General features: G+C 39.9%; 1 protein-coding gene across 1 annotated transcript in view; it reads right to left on the reverse strand.

Annotated features, from left to right (window-relative positions):
• prpf6 (PRP6 pre-mRNA processing factor 6 homolog (S. cerevisiae)) overlaps positions 1–14,611 on the reverse strand; it is a 43,573-nt gene extending 28,962 nt beyond the window's left edge. Inside the window, exons 1-5 of the mRNA XM_034172608.1 lie at positions 14,306–14,611; positions 8,547–8,709; positions 8,202–8,320; positions 6,481–6,559; positions 3,514–3,690 (exon numbers count right to left, since the gene is read on the reverse strand). Of these exons, the coding sequence (XP_034028499.1) occupies positions 3,514–3,690; positions 6,481–6,559; positions 8,202–8,320; positions 8,547–8,709; positions 14,306–14,493 (726 nt within the window). The 5' untranslated portion in view covers positions 14,494–14,611. The remainder of the gene's footprint in view (positions 1–3,513; positions 3,691–6,480; positions 6,560–8,201; positions 8,321–8,546; positions 8,710–14,305) is intronic.
• Positions 14,612–14,811: the final 200 nt, after the last annotated feature.

Raw genomic sequence — 14,811 nt, forward strand, 5'->3', positions numbered from 1 at the left:
ACATCTCAAAGGATGATCTGTGGAAACAGGATGCACCTGAGCTCAATTTTGAGCTTCATGGCAAAGGCTGTGAATACTTATATACAGCTGATTTCTTAGGTTTTTTTTTAATCTTTAATGAATTTGCAAAAAATTCAAAAAATAATAATAATAATAATAATAACTTGTTTCATGTTGTCATTTGGGGGGTGTTGTGAGTAGAATTTTGAGGAGGAAAAATTAGTTTACTCCATTTTGGAATTAGGCTGTAACATAACAAAATGTTAAAAAAGTGAAGTGCTGTGAATACTTTCAAGATGCACTGTAAACCTGGTTTAACCAAGTCATGTCTACTCATCCTGGATTGGGCTTCATGAAACACATAAAGCCAGGATGTGTGGCCCGCACTAGGTCAAGTCTGGCTTAGGCCTTTGTAAATTCTACTTTTGTGAAATGATAGGTACAGTGAGGAAAATAAGTATTTGAACACCCTGCAATTTCTCCCACTTAGAAATCATGGAGGGGTCTGAAATTTTCATCTTCGGTGCATGTCCACTGTGAGATGCAGGGCTGTGAAATGAAAACTGTAAAATCCGAGGAAAATTCGCAGGGGGTCTGGGGGGCGCAACTCCTCAGGAGCCGGGGTCTAGGGCCTTGTGGGGGCCCAGAAACCAAATTAAATTTTCATCTACTGATACATTTTCAACATCTCCTGGAAGAACAAATCTCAAAATTAGTGCATATTTAAATGTTCCTAGATTCAACCTTTCACTTGAACCATCAATGATCATGTTAAAATAACAGAATACGACGTGGAAGTAGGACCTGTAATGATTTTCCTTTTAATTGTAAACCAAATTATGCATTAACTCAGAACAATTAAACTACACGAAATTCATGAAGACTGAAAAGACTGTTAAACCATGTCAAAAACCACAGCTAAAGATTGTAGAATATTTTAAAAAATCAGGGTAAAATATCAATAACATACCTTATAGTAAAAAAGACACACATTCTTGTATAAATTCCTGTAAATCCACTCAAGGCCACAGTGTCTTTTTTCCCATGAAAAAGTCTACATTAATAAAAACTAATTTACATTGTTGTGTAAATTCATGTAGCCTAAATTCATTCAAAGCCACAATGTCTTTTTTTCAATGAAAGAAAGTCTAGATTAATGAAAGAAAAAAAGGCACATAATCTTTTCTGAAATCCTGTTTGAACAGCACAATGTTTATTTTCCAGAGAGAAAAAAAAAAAATTCTTACCAGTTCACTTTTCCCGTTTATCTTTCAGGTGTGTTGATGAAGCCAGCAACAATTCCACAGATTCTTGTCCTTATCAGACTTTTTCAAACCGTCTTTCTCGCCATCTTCGCTCTGTCTGATGTCGCTCCATGACACAGACATGCCGCAAAATTCTTCTTTTGAGAAACTTGAAAGTTCTAAAAGTGTGCGATGTCCACATGCTACGTTTAGCTAAGCTCCGCACAGGAGAAACACAGCGTCACCGCAGCAACCAACCAGTCCCGCTTTACAACAACTGTCTTAACAGCCAGGCTTTGAGTGGCATTTTTCCCTCCGCGAATCTCCGTGGATCCGAGGAAACTGATATGTATCTGTAACACACAGATCAGTGTCCGCGGACTTATAAAACTTGCATGATGTCGTTAAAAAAAAGAAAGCTTTGCGATAAGCATTTTAAAAACTCAGTAACGATCATGATTAAAGAGTACAACACCCCCCCCAACCCCCCACACAACCCACACATGATGAAATCCGCAGAATCCCGCAGATCCGCGGCATTTTCACAGCCCTGGAGAGACATAATCAAAAAAAAAAAAAAACTCACGCATGCGCACAAGGGTTCAAGCTTGTCTGACGTGAAAACATATGAATCAAATCCATATAGTTTAAAAAAAAATATAAAGGTACGATACTTTATGGACAGATCTCGTGTGTATATATATATATATATATATATATATATATATATATATATATATATATATATATATATATATATATATAGTGAGGAAAATAAGTATTTGAACCCCCGTGCGATTTTGCAAGTTCTCCCACTTAGAAATCATGGAGGGGTCTGAAATTTTCATCTCCACTGTGAGAGACATAATCTAAAAAAAAAAAAAAAAAATCCAGAAATCACAATGTATGATTTTTTAATAATTTATTTGTATGTTACTGCTGCAAGTAAGTATTTGAACCCCTACCAACCAGCAAGAATTCTGGCTCACACAGACCTGTTAATTTTTCTTTAAGAAGCCCTCTTATTCTGCACTCTTTACCTGTATTAATTGCACCTGTTTGAACTTGTTACCTGTATAAAAGACACCTGTTCACACAATCAATCGAACTCCAACCTGTCCACCATAGCCAAGACCAAAGAGCTGTCTAAGGACACCAGGGACAAAACTGTAGACCTGCACAAGGCTGGGATGGACTACAGGGCAACAGGCAAGCAGCTTGGTAGAAGAAAACAACTGTTATGATTATTTATTAGAAAGTGGAAGAAACACAAGATGACTGTCAATCTCCCTCGGTCTGGGATTCCATGCAAGATCTCATTGTGTGGGGTAAGGATAATTCTGAGAAAGCTCAGAACTACACAGGAGGACCTGGTCAATGACCTGAAGAGAGCTGGGACCACAGTCACAAAGATTACATTAGCACACATGATGCTGTGATGGTTTAAAATCCTGCAGGGCAGCAAGGTCCCCCTGCTCAAGCCAGCACATGTCCAGGCTTGTTTGAAGTTCACCAGTGACCATCTGGATGATCCAGAGGAGGCATGGGAGAAGGTTATGTGGTGAGATGAGACCAGAATAGAGCTTTTTGGAATCAACTCCACTTACCATGTCTAAAGGATGAGAACAACCCCAAGAAAACCATCCCAACTGTGAAGCATGGGGGTGGAAACATCATACTCTGGGGGTGCTCTTCTGCAAAGGGGACAGGACGACTGCACTGTATTGAAGGGAGGATGGATGGGGTCATGTATTGCGAGATTTTGACAAACAACCTCCTTCCCTCAGTAAAAGCATTGAAGATGGCTCATGACTGGGTCTTCCAGCATGACAATGACCCCAAACACACAGTCAGGACAACTAAGGAGGGGTTCCATAAGAAGCATTTCAAGGTCCTGGAGTGGCGTGGCCAGTCTCCAGACCTGAACACAATAGAAAATCTTTGGAGGGAGCTGAAACTCCAAACCTGAAAGCTCTAGAGAAGATTTGTATGGAGGAGTGGACCAAAATACCTGCTGCAGTGTGTGCAAACCTGGTGAAAAATTACAGGAAACGTTTGACCTCTGTAATTGCAAACAAAGGCTACTGTACCAAATATTAACAGTGATTTTCACAGGTATTCAAATAAAAATGTCTCTCACAGTGGACATGCACCTAGGATGAAAATTTCAGACCCCTCCATGATTTCTAAGTGGGAGAACTTGCAAAATCGCAGGGTGTTCAAAAACTTATTTTCCTCACTGTATAAGCATGTTTGTAGGAATACTCACACCCTGGAGAGGGTCAACAGTGGTGTGATTCTCTCCAGACTGCAGGTGTTTGGAGAAGAAGCTGTCGGGTACAGGGGTGAGTTTCTCATAGCGTGGATTCCTCTGGCGCTTATTCCTGGCATCTCCCACCTCTGGGATGCTCAGCCACTCTTCTTCTGTCACTTCTGCCAGCTTCCTCTGTGCAGAGATTAAGAGAAGACTGAAAAAAGAGGACACTGAGATAGACAAGCCTGGACTGTCAACATTATTGTTGACAATTTCTCTGAACATATTTATTTTGACCGTTTGCTCATTTTCAGAGTTGTCTAGATTATGTATATCTCAGGTAGACTCAAGAAATATCAAAAATCATACTTGAAACAGACTTGTCATTGCAGTCAGAAAGTATGGGCCAACTGCGCTGGACTGGCACAAATCGGCTTGGGACTCCGGCGAGAGAGATCGCATCTCCTCCTCTCTCCCTTATATCTGCTCCAACTAGGGCTGAAACGATTAGTCGAGTAACTCGAATAATTCGATTACAAAAAATGTTCGTGGCAAATTCTGTGCCTCGAAGCTTCATTTAACATTGTAGTACATATGCCAGGCCTGTGTGTGGCATTGCAACGTCCGCAGCTAATCAAATTAGCAATGATAGCTACTGCTTTCCAACGTGACACAGAGTAAAATAAAGCCTTTTAAGAGAAAGATGGTCCACGCTGATCATCTGAAATAGACTTACCGTGCATTTAAAGCGAAGCAGTGTGTTTGTCTATTTTTAAAAAACACACGGTCTGCTCTACGTGGGGAGGGACTATTGACCCGGTGGCCGGCTGCCCAGTGTGAGGGGCTCTCAAACTGGGCAAGCCACAGCTCTGTCCCTCAGACTCACACTGAGTGTTTGACTTTTTAATTTTTGCTTTTTTGGGCAACACACAACACTTCACAAACATGATAACTTAAATAAAATAATAATAATAAAAAAACTGACTGCGAGGCTGCATGTTCAACCTCCAGCTGAAATGTATCTGTTGAACTGCAGAGAAAGAGGGGGAAAAAAAAAATCATGCAGGGACCATGGTGCTGTATATAAGAACTAGAGAGCGCAGTAGCGCTGAGCCATGTGCCGACAAGGAGGCGTGATCGGCATTTTAATTCCAGGCAAGTTAGTGATTTGCATGCATAGAAATTCACTTAGTCTTGTCAAGAAACAGGTGAAATATGCCGGAAAGCTGCGCATGTTGGCAAAGCCACAAACGGAGGAACAAGGGAGACAATATTTCCTTCCATAAGTAAGTGGTTTTGGTTCTTCTTGTTACTGTCCGTGATATTTGGATGATAAACAGCTGTATGTCTCCTGTCGTACCTGTGTCGCCCGATGACACGGACCATTAACGCTTCATTTATGTCTAGTTGATATTTTCCACTGCTAGACCAATGGCTAGTTAAAATACTTGTCGTTAGTGATTAAAATTGTTCGACAAGACGGGATTTTTTTTTAATTTGCACCTTAAAATAATGAGATTATAATGACACGCGCTGTGCCGCTCACAGTCACACCCACACATTTTAACACGTATTTTACTAGCATTTTTCTGAGCGTGTTCAGTCGCGAATCCCCATTGAAAATGCATTAACATCCGGGAACTTCAATATTTTGCCCAGTTAGGAGACGTCATGTCGTTGTCCAACCTTCAAAGTCCCTACTTCACCAGACTGTGAATTCTTCAAACTATATTAGATTAACCATGGAATTGATCAGCTGGTCTCTGAATGCTATTGACACCATTTTTTCTACAAGAAGTTCAGGACCGGGGGACCCTGCGTGCCCAGATGGAACCTACCCTGCGGGCTATGTTCTTGACGCCTGGGAGACGTGGCGAGTCGCATGCTTTGCACCATTCTCTGTGGAGGATGCCGAGGATTTTATATTTGGTTTCATAGTAGGAGGGCTGGTACTTATTGGCTTATGTGCTGTCCTGACCTACTGGAAAATTGGCAAGACGGCCGCCACCAGAACCACGACCCCTCACCTGTCTGTCATGATTAATGAGTTTGGCAAGGCAATGCATTCTCAGACTGCGTTAACAAACTCAGACGCAAGTTGGATGCCATCTCGGAGCAAATGTGCACCTTGCAGAAGAAGATTTCAGAGACCGGGGAATATTCATAATTTTGGATCTGGTTTGTTCATGTGAACTGTGAAAGTGTTTTTCGCTGCTCAACCACAAACACGGCAGGCTTATCAGCCTCTGAAGAACGAAATGCCCCGTTTTCCACCAGAAGAATGTCTACGGCCTTGGTAAACATTCGACTGCCCCTTATCTTCTCTAACTCCCACACGGACAGAACGGACTCACACATGGACAGAGACTGGAAGCATAATCCCCATCCCCCCGCTCCCTACCACACACTCCATCCCGGCTCCCGCTCACGCCACTCCCCCCCAAGCTGGTGGCGGCGCGACTCATGTTTGCTGTGGCCCTCACACACTTTGCCTCAATTCGGATGACGGACTGCTTCAAGTTTAGAGCACATAAACAATGTCAGATGTATATGTGTTGTCTTTAATTTTGATGTGTGCCATTATTACGGTAAACAAGTAATAATTGTGGATTAATTGCTGTATTTTGAGGTAATTGGAGTGTAAACATAATCTCGTTGTTGTTGCATTTGTAATGACAATGATAATAAATCTCATTCCACTCCATTCGATTCCAAATGCATCATGCACTGAGAATCCGATCAGTCAGTAACATTAGCAACAGTAAAACACAGACAGACAATGTACTCGAAAGCTACCGTGTCTTAAAGTTTTACACACTATGTCACATTTCTGTGCTGATACGCAGAGTCAAATACACCTAAAGAATGTTTACCGGCACCGAAGCATGCAGGACCTCAGTCCCACATGCTCATACAAACACACACTGTCTTGTAATGAGTGACCCTGTGGTGCATACTTTGTAGGGAGCCACTGATTTTTACCTTAAGATCTGAGAACTGCTGCTGGATCTTTGGTCGCTCCATACGATATTTTTCAATCTCTTCCTTCTCTCTCAGCTCTCTGTAAAATTTCCACAACAGCAATCACATTATTAATCACTGAACATGTCCATGGGTGCTAGCAAATGAAATTTTTTTTGACTGAACATTTTCTGTGAGTGAATGGCCGAGCGCCAAAAGCATAAGGTCCCCTTGGGGAGTCCAGGCAGGGGTATGCTCCCCTGGGGAAAAAAAAAAAAAAAAATTGTCCAATATGGTGCATTCTGGGAGCACTTTGGTCAGTTTTTCTTGGTTTAGAACAGTGGTATCTGACTCTTATAATGGAACAAAATATGGCTCAAGCCATAATTTCATTAAAATGTATTTTCTATCTTGTATGTATTGTCTGTAACAAGTCTCCACAAATAAAATGACTGCCTGCATTAACTGATTTTAATTCTGCTTTCATTGTTTTCATTCTACATTTGTCAAATTCTAAGTGTGTCTTATAAAACAAATCAATAATTATACCCTTTCTGCTTTTAGTAAATTATACACCTAAAGTCATAATAACTATGTAAATGAAAAGTCTTTTGCCACTTGTAAGTCATTTAAAACTGATGCAACTGTTCAAAAAAGTAAAAAAAAGACGATCACTAGATCAAGATTGCATATTAATGCCAAATTCCACTGGCAGGCCAACTGAATTTTAAATAGTGTTGTGAAAAACTATCACCAGAATGTAGCGCTTTTAAATGCCACCAGTTTTAATATAAATAATAAAAATCATAACAATGAATATACCTGTACAGTATTTAGCACAGTGCTTAAATTTTACCTCAAAATATTTTATTTTACAAAATATATCTAGTCATTTTTGAATCTATTAAAGAATAAAAATTTAAAGAAATTAATTGTAAGGCCTGAAATACGTTTCAGTAGGAAGTATTTTAGCCATAAGGTCTACGGCTTTTTAAATACTTGAAAGACACTGGACTCATCGAGAGGATTTGGTACTGCTATAACGGACTGATGCAGCAGGTGGCAGCAATGCAACAATAAGGATGCTGGCTGCCATTAAACAGAAAGATTAAACGCAGAAGAAGAGGAGGGGTAAGTCTGATTTACTCACAGGGACACACGTTTTGAGAGGAACATATTTCATGTCAAAATAAAGCTATAAAGCAGAGGTCTCAAACTTGTTCCAGAAAGGGCCGAGAAGGTGCAGGCTGTCTTTGCAACCACCCACTCCACCAGGTGATTTCACTGATTAACATCACTTTGAGCATGTGAAATCAGGTAATCAGTGAAACCACCTAGTGGAGGAGTGGGTGGTGCAAAAAACCTGCACCTTTCTCAGCCCTTTCTGGCAAGAGTTTAACACCTCTGCTATAAAGTGTAAAAACTGAAGGAAATCAATTGTAAGGCCTGAAAGAAGTTTCTTTAGGAAGTATTTTAGCAATAAGGTCAACTGAGAAGGGGAAGTGTTGGCTTTTTAAATACTTCAAAGACACCAGACTCGTCGAGAGGATTTAGTACTGCTATAAGACTGATGCAGTGGATGGTTATATGACGATATAAACGGAACATGGGAACAAATTTTGACGGAAATCCATCATGGGACACATGCATGACAAACATGAATAACACTTGCCAAAACAAGGAAGGTGTATAGGTGTATCCATAAATCCAAGTGTTAAACCAGACAATTTACTTCACTTCACCTTCTTTCTTTACGCCTTTCATCCATCCTCTTGTCCAGTGCAGCATATATAGCATCTGCTTCTTCATCATCTTTCTCATAGGGTCCACTGGAGAACAAGCTACCAGCATACCCATTAAACTAAAGGAAGCAAAAATAAAACGCACAATTAAAACAAACAACAAAAAAAAAAAAAACTGTAATTCCCCCCCCCCCCCCCCCCCCCCATAACGAGGCAAAAGCATAATCTGTTTCACATGAAAATAAAAACAATGACAACACTGAATGAGTTGCAATTGTTGCAAACGGTCCCTCCCACAACAAAAAATCCTCCAACACTGGGCAAAGTAAAAACAGTCATGGGCACCTCATCATAATTGGTGTCATTCAGATCTTCATCATCATCGTCCTGGCTCTTTTTCATTTGGTCCCCAACAGTCCTCTTTCCTGGGGGTGCATGACGGTCATCCACTGGATCATTTGCATCACGAGCAGGACCAATATCAGATCGGGTGGTGAAACCAGTAGCACTAACATAAAGCAATAAATGCAGACATTATACAAACAATGACTGGGAGACTGAGGATAGCTTTGGACATGGACATTCACAAACTGGTTAAAAACATCATTAACTAGTTACCAACATGCAGGACCAGCTGATAACAGCAAATTTTGCTGTTGGACCGATATGATAAAAGTGTATGGCCAGAAAAACACCAATATGTTAGCAGCATTAGGAACTAATCAAAAATAAGCATGAAGTATACATTTCATATCATTTTTTGTAGCTCATTTTTGACATAATAGTCAACACAAAAGTCTCAAATCTCAAGTTTGCTAAGCATACAGTATCACTGATCAAATGAGTTTAAAAATCAGTTCAAAATGTAACATCCAGTCTGAAGCACAATTTAACTGAATTTTAACTGAAATAAAACCAGTCTGTAGATTTAGTTGTTGGGTTGGAGCCTCTCCACCAAGCAGAAAGCCACTAAGCCAAAAATGACATCAAAAATGTTTTTTGCAAAAATGTCATAAAGCATCACTCTGTACAGATTAAAAATCATTGTAGGCAGCGTCGCTGTTCAGCAAACATCCCATAAAGCATAAATTACTAAGAAGTAATTTAACGGAATAAGTTGGTGGTGTTGTCTTCTTAAATGCAGCACGGTCTGATCTCATGCAGGGGCAGTAATTCAACATGAATGCAGATCTGTACCCTTTGGCTTTTACATTCCTAGTTTGGAAGAAAAAAGTAAGTTAAACCAATTCCATTTATTCTTCCAAATTTTCTGGATGGAGGGAAGCAGGCTGGTTCGCTGTTGTATGCTATCCATTCTAAGCCCCCCTTACACAGTCTATGCTTACACACAGTATGCTGACCCCACCTCCTGCAGAAAGCAGTAGACAGGGGTACAGAAGGAGCAACTCACTGAAATGACTGTGTTTACAGCAGTGAGGAGAAACAAACAAAACTGAGTATGCATGTCACTCCCAGGACGCATATTCTCAAATGTGCATTAAAAAGTTGTAGTTGCCACTGCACAAATTGTCAGGATATGCAATAACAAAACATTCAGGTGTGTTGTGTATATGACATTGTGGGAAATATGCTGCCTTAACACAGTCAACCATATCTGACCTCATATGATAACACCTATCGGAAAATACCGATCCAACCCGCAACATTTTCCGATACCGGAGAAGAGCCACTGCGAATCCTCTCAGTTGCTGTTGTTTGCCTCTGTTTGTTTACTGCCGAGCTGGAGGAGGGGAGAGGGAGGTTTTTAAAGCTGGGCTGTTTGAGAGAGCTCTCTTCCGGAGTGTTCTAGTTGCAGGTAGCAGCAAATTTCTGCCCGGCCTTCAGGTTCAAATTGTCTGTTTGTCGAGCACGGATTTTTTGAAAAATTAACTGAATTGTTGCTGAAAATGTGTGCTAAAAAGTGAGCAGCTTCACTGTCTCAAGGCTGTGAAAAGCCAGCTCAGTCTGCAGCTGAGGAGGAGCTGAACAGAGATTCTGTCTGCTGAAAGGAAGAAAAGCAGCGAGAAAGAAATAAAGAGAGAGAGAGAGAAAGTGAGAGTGAGTGAATCAATGAATGAATTTTATTTGGCGCACACACAGATCCTGTGCAACAAAAACATACCAAGGAAGAAAAAAAAAAAAATCCAACAATGCACACGTGAGCCCAAAAGGGTGTAGGCAGAAGCAAAAAGCTTGTAAACGCCTACTCCTTTAACCAAAAGTACAAATTATACAAATGTATATTAAACTATACATATAGCTCATACAAATTATAAATTGATCCCTGAACTAAAATTTCAAAGATACAAACATGCAAGCAGCAGTGCACCATAAACAAGACAAAATCTATAAACCTAATGTAACATACTATAGCAAGCAATCAAATATTTTCTGTAGAGCCTTTTAAAGCTAACCAAAGTATCAAGAGATTTTATGTTCTCTGGGCAATTCTTCCAAATGGTAACACCTTTGACAGAAACACAATGACTTTTTACGGTGGTTTGAATCTTTGATTTCTGAAATAACCTCGTAAATTATAACTGGACTCTCTCATTTTAAACAGGTCCTGGACATGATGGGGCAGAAGTTTGTTTTGCACTTGTATTATGATATAATCAATCAAGTCCCAAAATTTCAAAATATGCAAATGGATAAACAATGGGTTTGTTGGCTCACGATATGGTTTCTTACTAATAATTTTTATAGTTTCTTTTGAAGTAAAATATAGGATTAGTATTAGCCATGTGAACATATTGATATTTATTGTGCAAGAAGCTGGCTATCCAATCATGTGCTAATCCTCTGATGCCATACCTCTATAACGTATCCAATAATACGGCATGATCTACAGTATCAAATGCTTTCTGCAAATCGAAAAAACCCCAATGGTGTATTGTTTGTTCTCGATTGCATTTGTGACATGTTCCCCAAATCAGTTACCGCCAGCGAAATAGTACAGTTTTTCCTAAATCCGTATTGCTGCTCATTTAATATGTGGTGTTTGTATATAATAGCATCCAACCTCTTAATGCGTATTTTTTTACAAAATTTTAGAAAACTGAGGTAGCAGTGAGATTGGACTGTAGTTTATCACCGGATTTGAACAGAGGTACCACTTTAGCTATTTTCATTTTGGAGGGAAATCTCCCAATTGCCAATAACAAATTACAGATGTAAGTTAAAGGTTTAATGGCACAATCAGTTATATTTTTGATCAAAGACATGTCAAAATTATCGTGATCAGTTGACTTTTTCCCCTTTAGTTTATGTATTATGTCAGTTATTTCATATTCATCAGTTTCTCTAATAAACACGGAATCTGAAAAGTTGGACTTCATTTTCCTGTTATCCCAAGAACTCATATTAAAAGGTACAATTGAACTTGCTAAATTTTTTCCCCACATTGGCAAAATAATCATTAAAATGATCTACTATAGCTTTCTTTTCCTTGACCAACGTATCAGTATAAAAATATGTTAGATAGTCTTTGACAACTTTTTTATTTTTAATAATTTCACTTAAGAGCTTTCAAGTACCTTTGATGTTTTTTACCTTTGATGTTTTCTGTTTTTCCAGCAAATCACTGGAAGCTTTTTGCAAGATTGCATGATATTGGTTAACTTGTTTTTATATGTCTTGTATTTATGCTCAGCCATAATTGTTCTACACTTTAAAAATTGCCTGTACAAATTTTTTTCTTTTTGCATGCATTCAGCAGTTCCTTAGTGTTCCAAGGTTTATCAGTAATTTGCTTGTATCCCACCTTTGATATCAGTGGACAATGTTTATCATACAACTTGGAGATAAATGATTCGTACAATCAGTCAATGTAATCCACAATCCAAAAAAAGAGTCTATCTTCACGAAGTGAACCTACGCATGGTACAGAATTTATCAACATTTATCTATTTACAATGGGTGAAACATCTTCATTCAAAGCATTCCAACTGACACATATTCCTGATGTACAGACCTCTGGCATTTTCAGGTGCATCCTTTAGTTTGATAAAAACTTTACAAATTGTGACCCAGACAGAATGAATTTTACCCTGCTTTCTAAGAAGCCTAGCTTTCCTAACGATGTCTGCATTAGTCTTAGTAAGGTGCTCATTTATATAAGGGTCATTCCATGTCAATTCAACGAATATTTGAGGGGCCTCACGTACTTTGTCTCAGATTTTCTTTCAATTTTAATAAAATATTCCCACAATAACTGTTTACCACAGATATGCCAAATTTACATATTTCATAGCCAGTATAGCTGGCGTTAAGGATCCAAGAAATGGAAAGGCTTCTCTGAGTGTAATGGTATGCTTCAGTGTCTCAACCATGGATGCTCGCAATAGTCAATGTAATATCTTCCATAGTTTGAGCATACATAAACTTCACACTTTAGTGTCCGTGTCTGTTGTTTGACTATAGTTCAAGTCTGGATGTCCATGACAACTGCCACAGAAAATTTCGGGCCTCTAAGTCCATTATTTGCTGAGATATTCTACCTTGAACATGGCTCCAGAAATGACGGCCATAATTTCTGCCTAAAAAACAGCAGACCCCATGCACACTAAATTGGCCATATCTCAGAAACTACTTGGCCTACAGACCTCAAACTTCAGATTTGTTGTTCTGAATATTCTGGGAATATTTGATTAAAATTTGAAGAAAATCTGAGACAAAGTGCGTGAGGCCCTCGTTGAATTGACATGGAATGACCTATAAACGTTTGTGCCTTTCAGCTTCTTTCCCTGTTTTAGTAATTCAATTTTGTGCATTCTGTTTGTAAAAAGAATGATGATGACTGGAGTGGATGTCTTATCCTGAGAGCTTCAATATTTTCTTTATTAATGACAATATGTTTACTATGAAGGATTGCAGTCACCTGTTCCTCTGTTGTTTCCTCGTGAAAATTCAGTAAGGTATGTCTTCTATAATACATTCCAATTCTAAGGCAGAACTCTACTAGTGTATACTAAGATATATCTAAATATCTAAAAAAAGAAGAGTAGATTAGAGCCACTTAGCTGCCTGGTCTTGAGTGTAGCGGTTGCACTCTGCGTTGTGTTGTTATGACTCCGCCCATTCACTCCCCTCGGGACGCGAACTTACGAGCTCCGGCATGGGAGTCGGACTCTCTAACCAGAAGGCTAAAACCCAGGGCTCTGGCCTTGTGACCAGAGAATCCTTTTGAGCTGTTGGGAGTGAGGTTTACTAACTACATCTGCACAGCAACACCTGCTGGCCTCCGTTACATGAGAACCAAGGATGGTTGTGTGTCATCATGTCCACCATCATCAGAACTAACTCCCATAACTGCTTGTGAAAAGTTCCTTGGTCTGATTTTTAGTCCGGAGATTACAACATTGTTTATTCACGAATACTGCTCTAAGTCAGACACCCGATTTTCCAGATATAAGATTTTGAGTTCCTGTTCAGAATTCTGATGTTTTAACTGTTTAATTTCTCCCAGAAGATCTGTCAGAGAAGCCATTTCTGTGGACATGTTCAGGGACACCGTAAAAGACATGGAGGAAGAGAGCAAAAGAGAGACAGAAAGAGGGAGACAGGCAGGCAGGCAGGTAGAGAGAGGGAGAGAGACAGGCAGAGATAGAGACAGGCAGGGAGAGAGACAGAGGACTTAACTTTTAATTTTTACTCTGTAACACTTGCTTTGACAATGTAAACATGTCTCCCATATCAATAAAGCTGCTGGTCGGCTCTGGTCGGCAATTAGCACGACCCTGTAAGGAACATGCTGTTCATAGATGATCGGTGTTCCTTGTTTCTGCTTGGTTTTCAGTGTATCATTGCTGCCACACACTTTATCAAATAAATAAATAAATAAAAGTCTATTTGACTCTGTCAGTATTCTTCACAAAAAGCTCATAAAGTCATTGGATCTTAACTAGTAGTGGGGTTAGTCGATGTGGAGCTGACTGAAGCGCCACCTTAGTCTCTGGGAAATTGTGATGAGCAGTTTTTAATACTTATTTGCAGCTCTAGTCTGAACTGTTACTGAGGAATTGAATAGATAGCGATGATATGTACAACATCGATGCTACGACAGAAGCACTACCTGTCAGCTACCTAGCCGTGGATTAGCTTACCCTCTGCCGAGCCCTGGGACATAACCGAGGGGAGCGGGCATACCGAGGAAAGGCTTCTTCTTTTTTCCCATCAGCGGAGAGGCCAGCGGTACTATGGGGGGCCCACCGCTGGCCCCTGCCGCCCCAGTACCTCCCGCAGACGTTTTTGGGGCGCTTTTAGGCGTTTGTTTTGCTGCAGCGGTAGCCATCGTTGCAACGCCACCAACAGCAACGCTTCAGAACTATGAAGCTTATAGCTCGAAGTTGACGGCTCGGCACAGTATCGGTCCTTGAAGCACAAGTGTCACCGGGTTTTGTGTTACATAACAATTACCAAATACACAATAACATTTAAGAGAAACAAGATAAATGGCCGTATTTGGAAATACGTCGTGTTAGTGTTATAAACGTGGTAATTCAAACGTGTAAATTATTTAAGATGGCAAACTCCTCTTAGGGAAACGTGCTTCAAAAACGGCTGCAGAAAGCTTTGTTTCATTCAGGCCGGATACGAAGCCTCCCGTTTC

Source organism: Thalassophryne amazonica, chromosome 6 (assembly GCF_902500255.1).
Source record: "Thalassophryne amazonica chromosome 6, fThaAma1.1, whole genome shotgun sequence".
NCBI lineage: Eukaryota > Metazoa > Chordata > Actinopteri > Batrachoidiformes > Batrachoididae > Thalassophryne > Thalassophryne amazonica.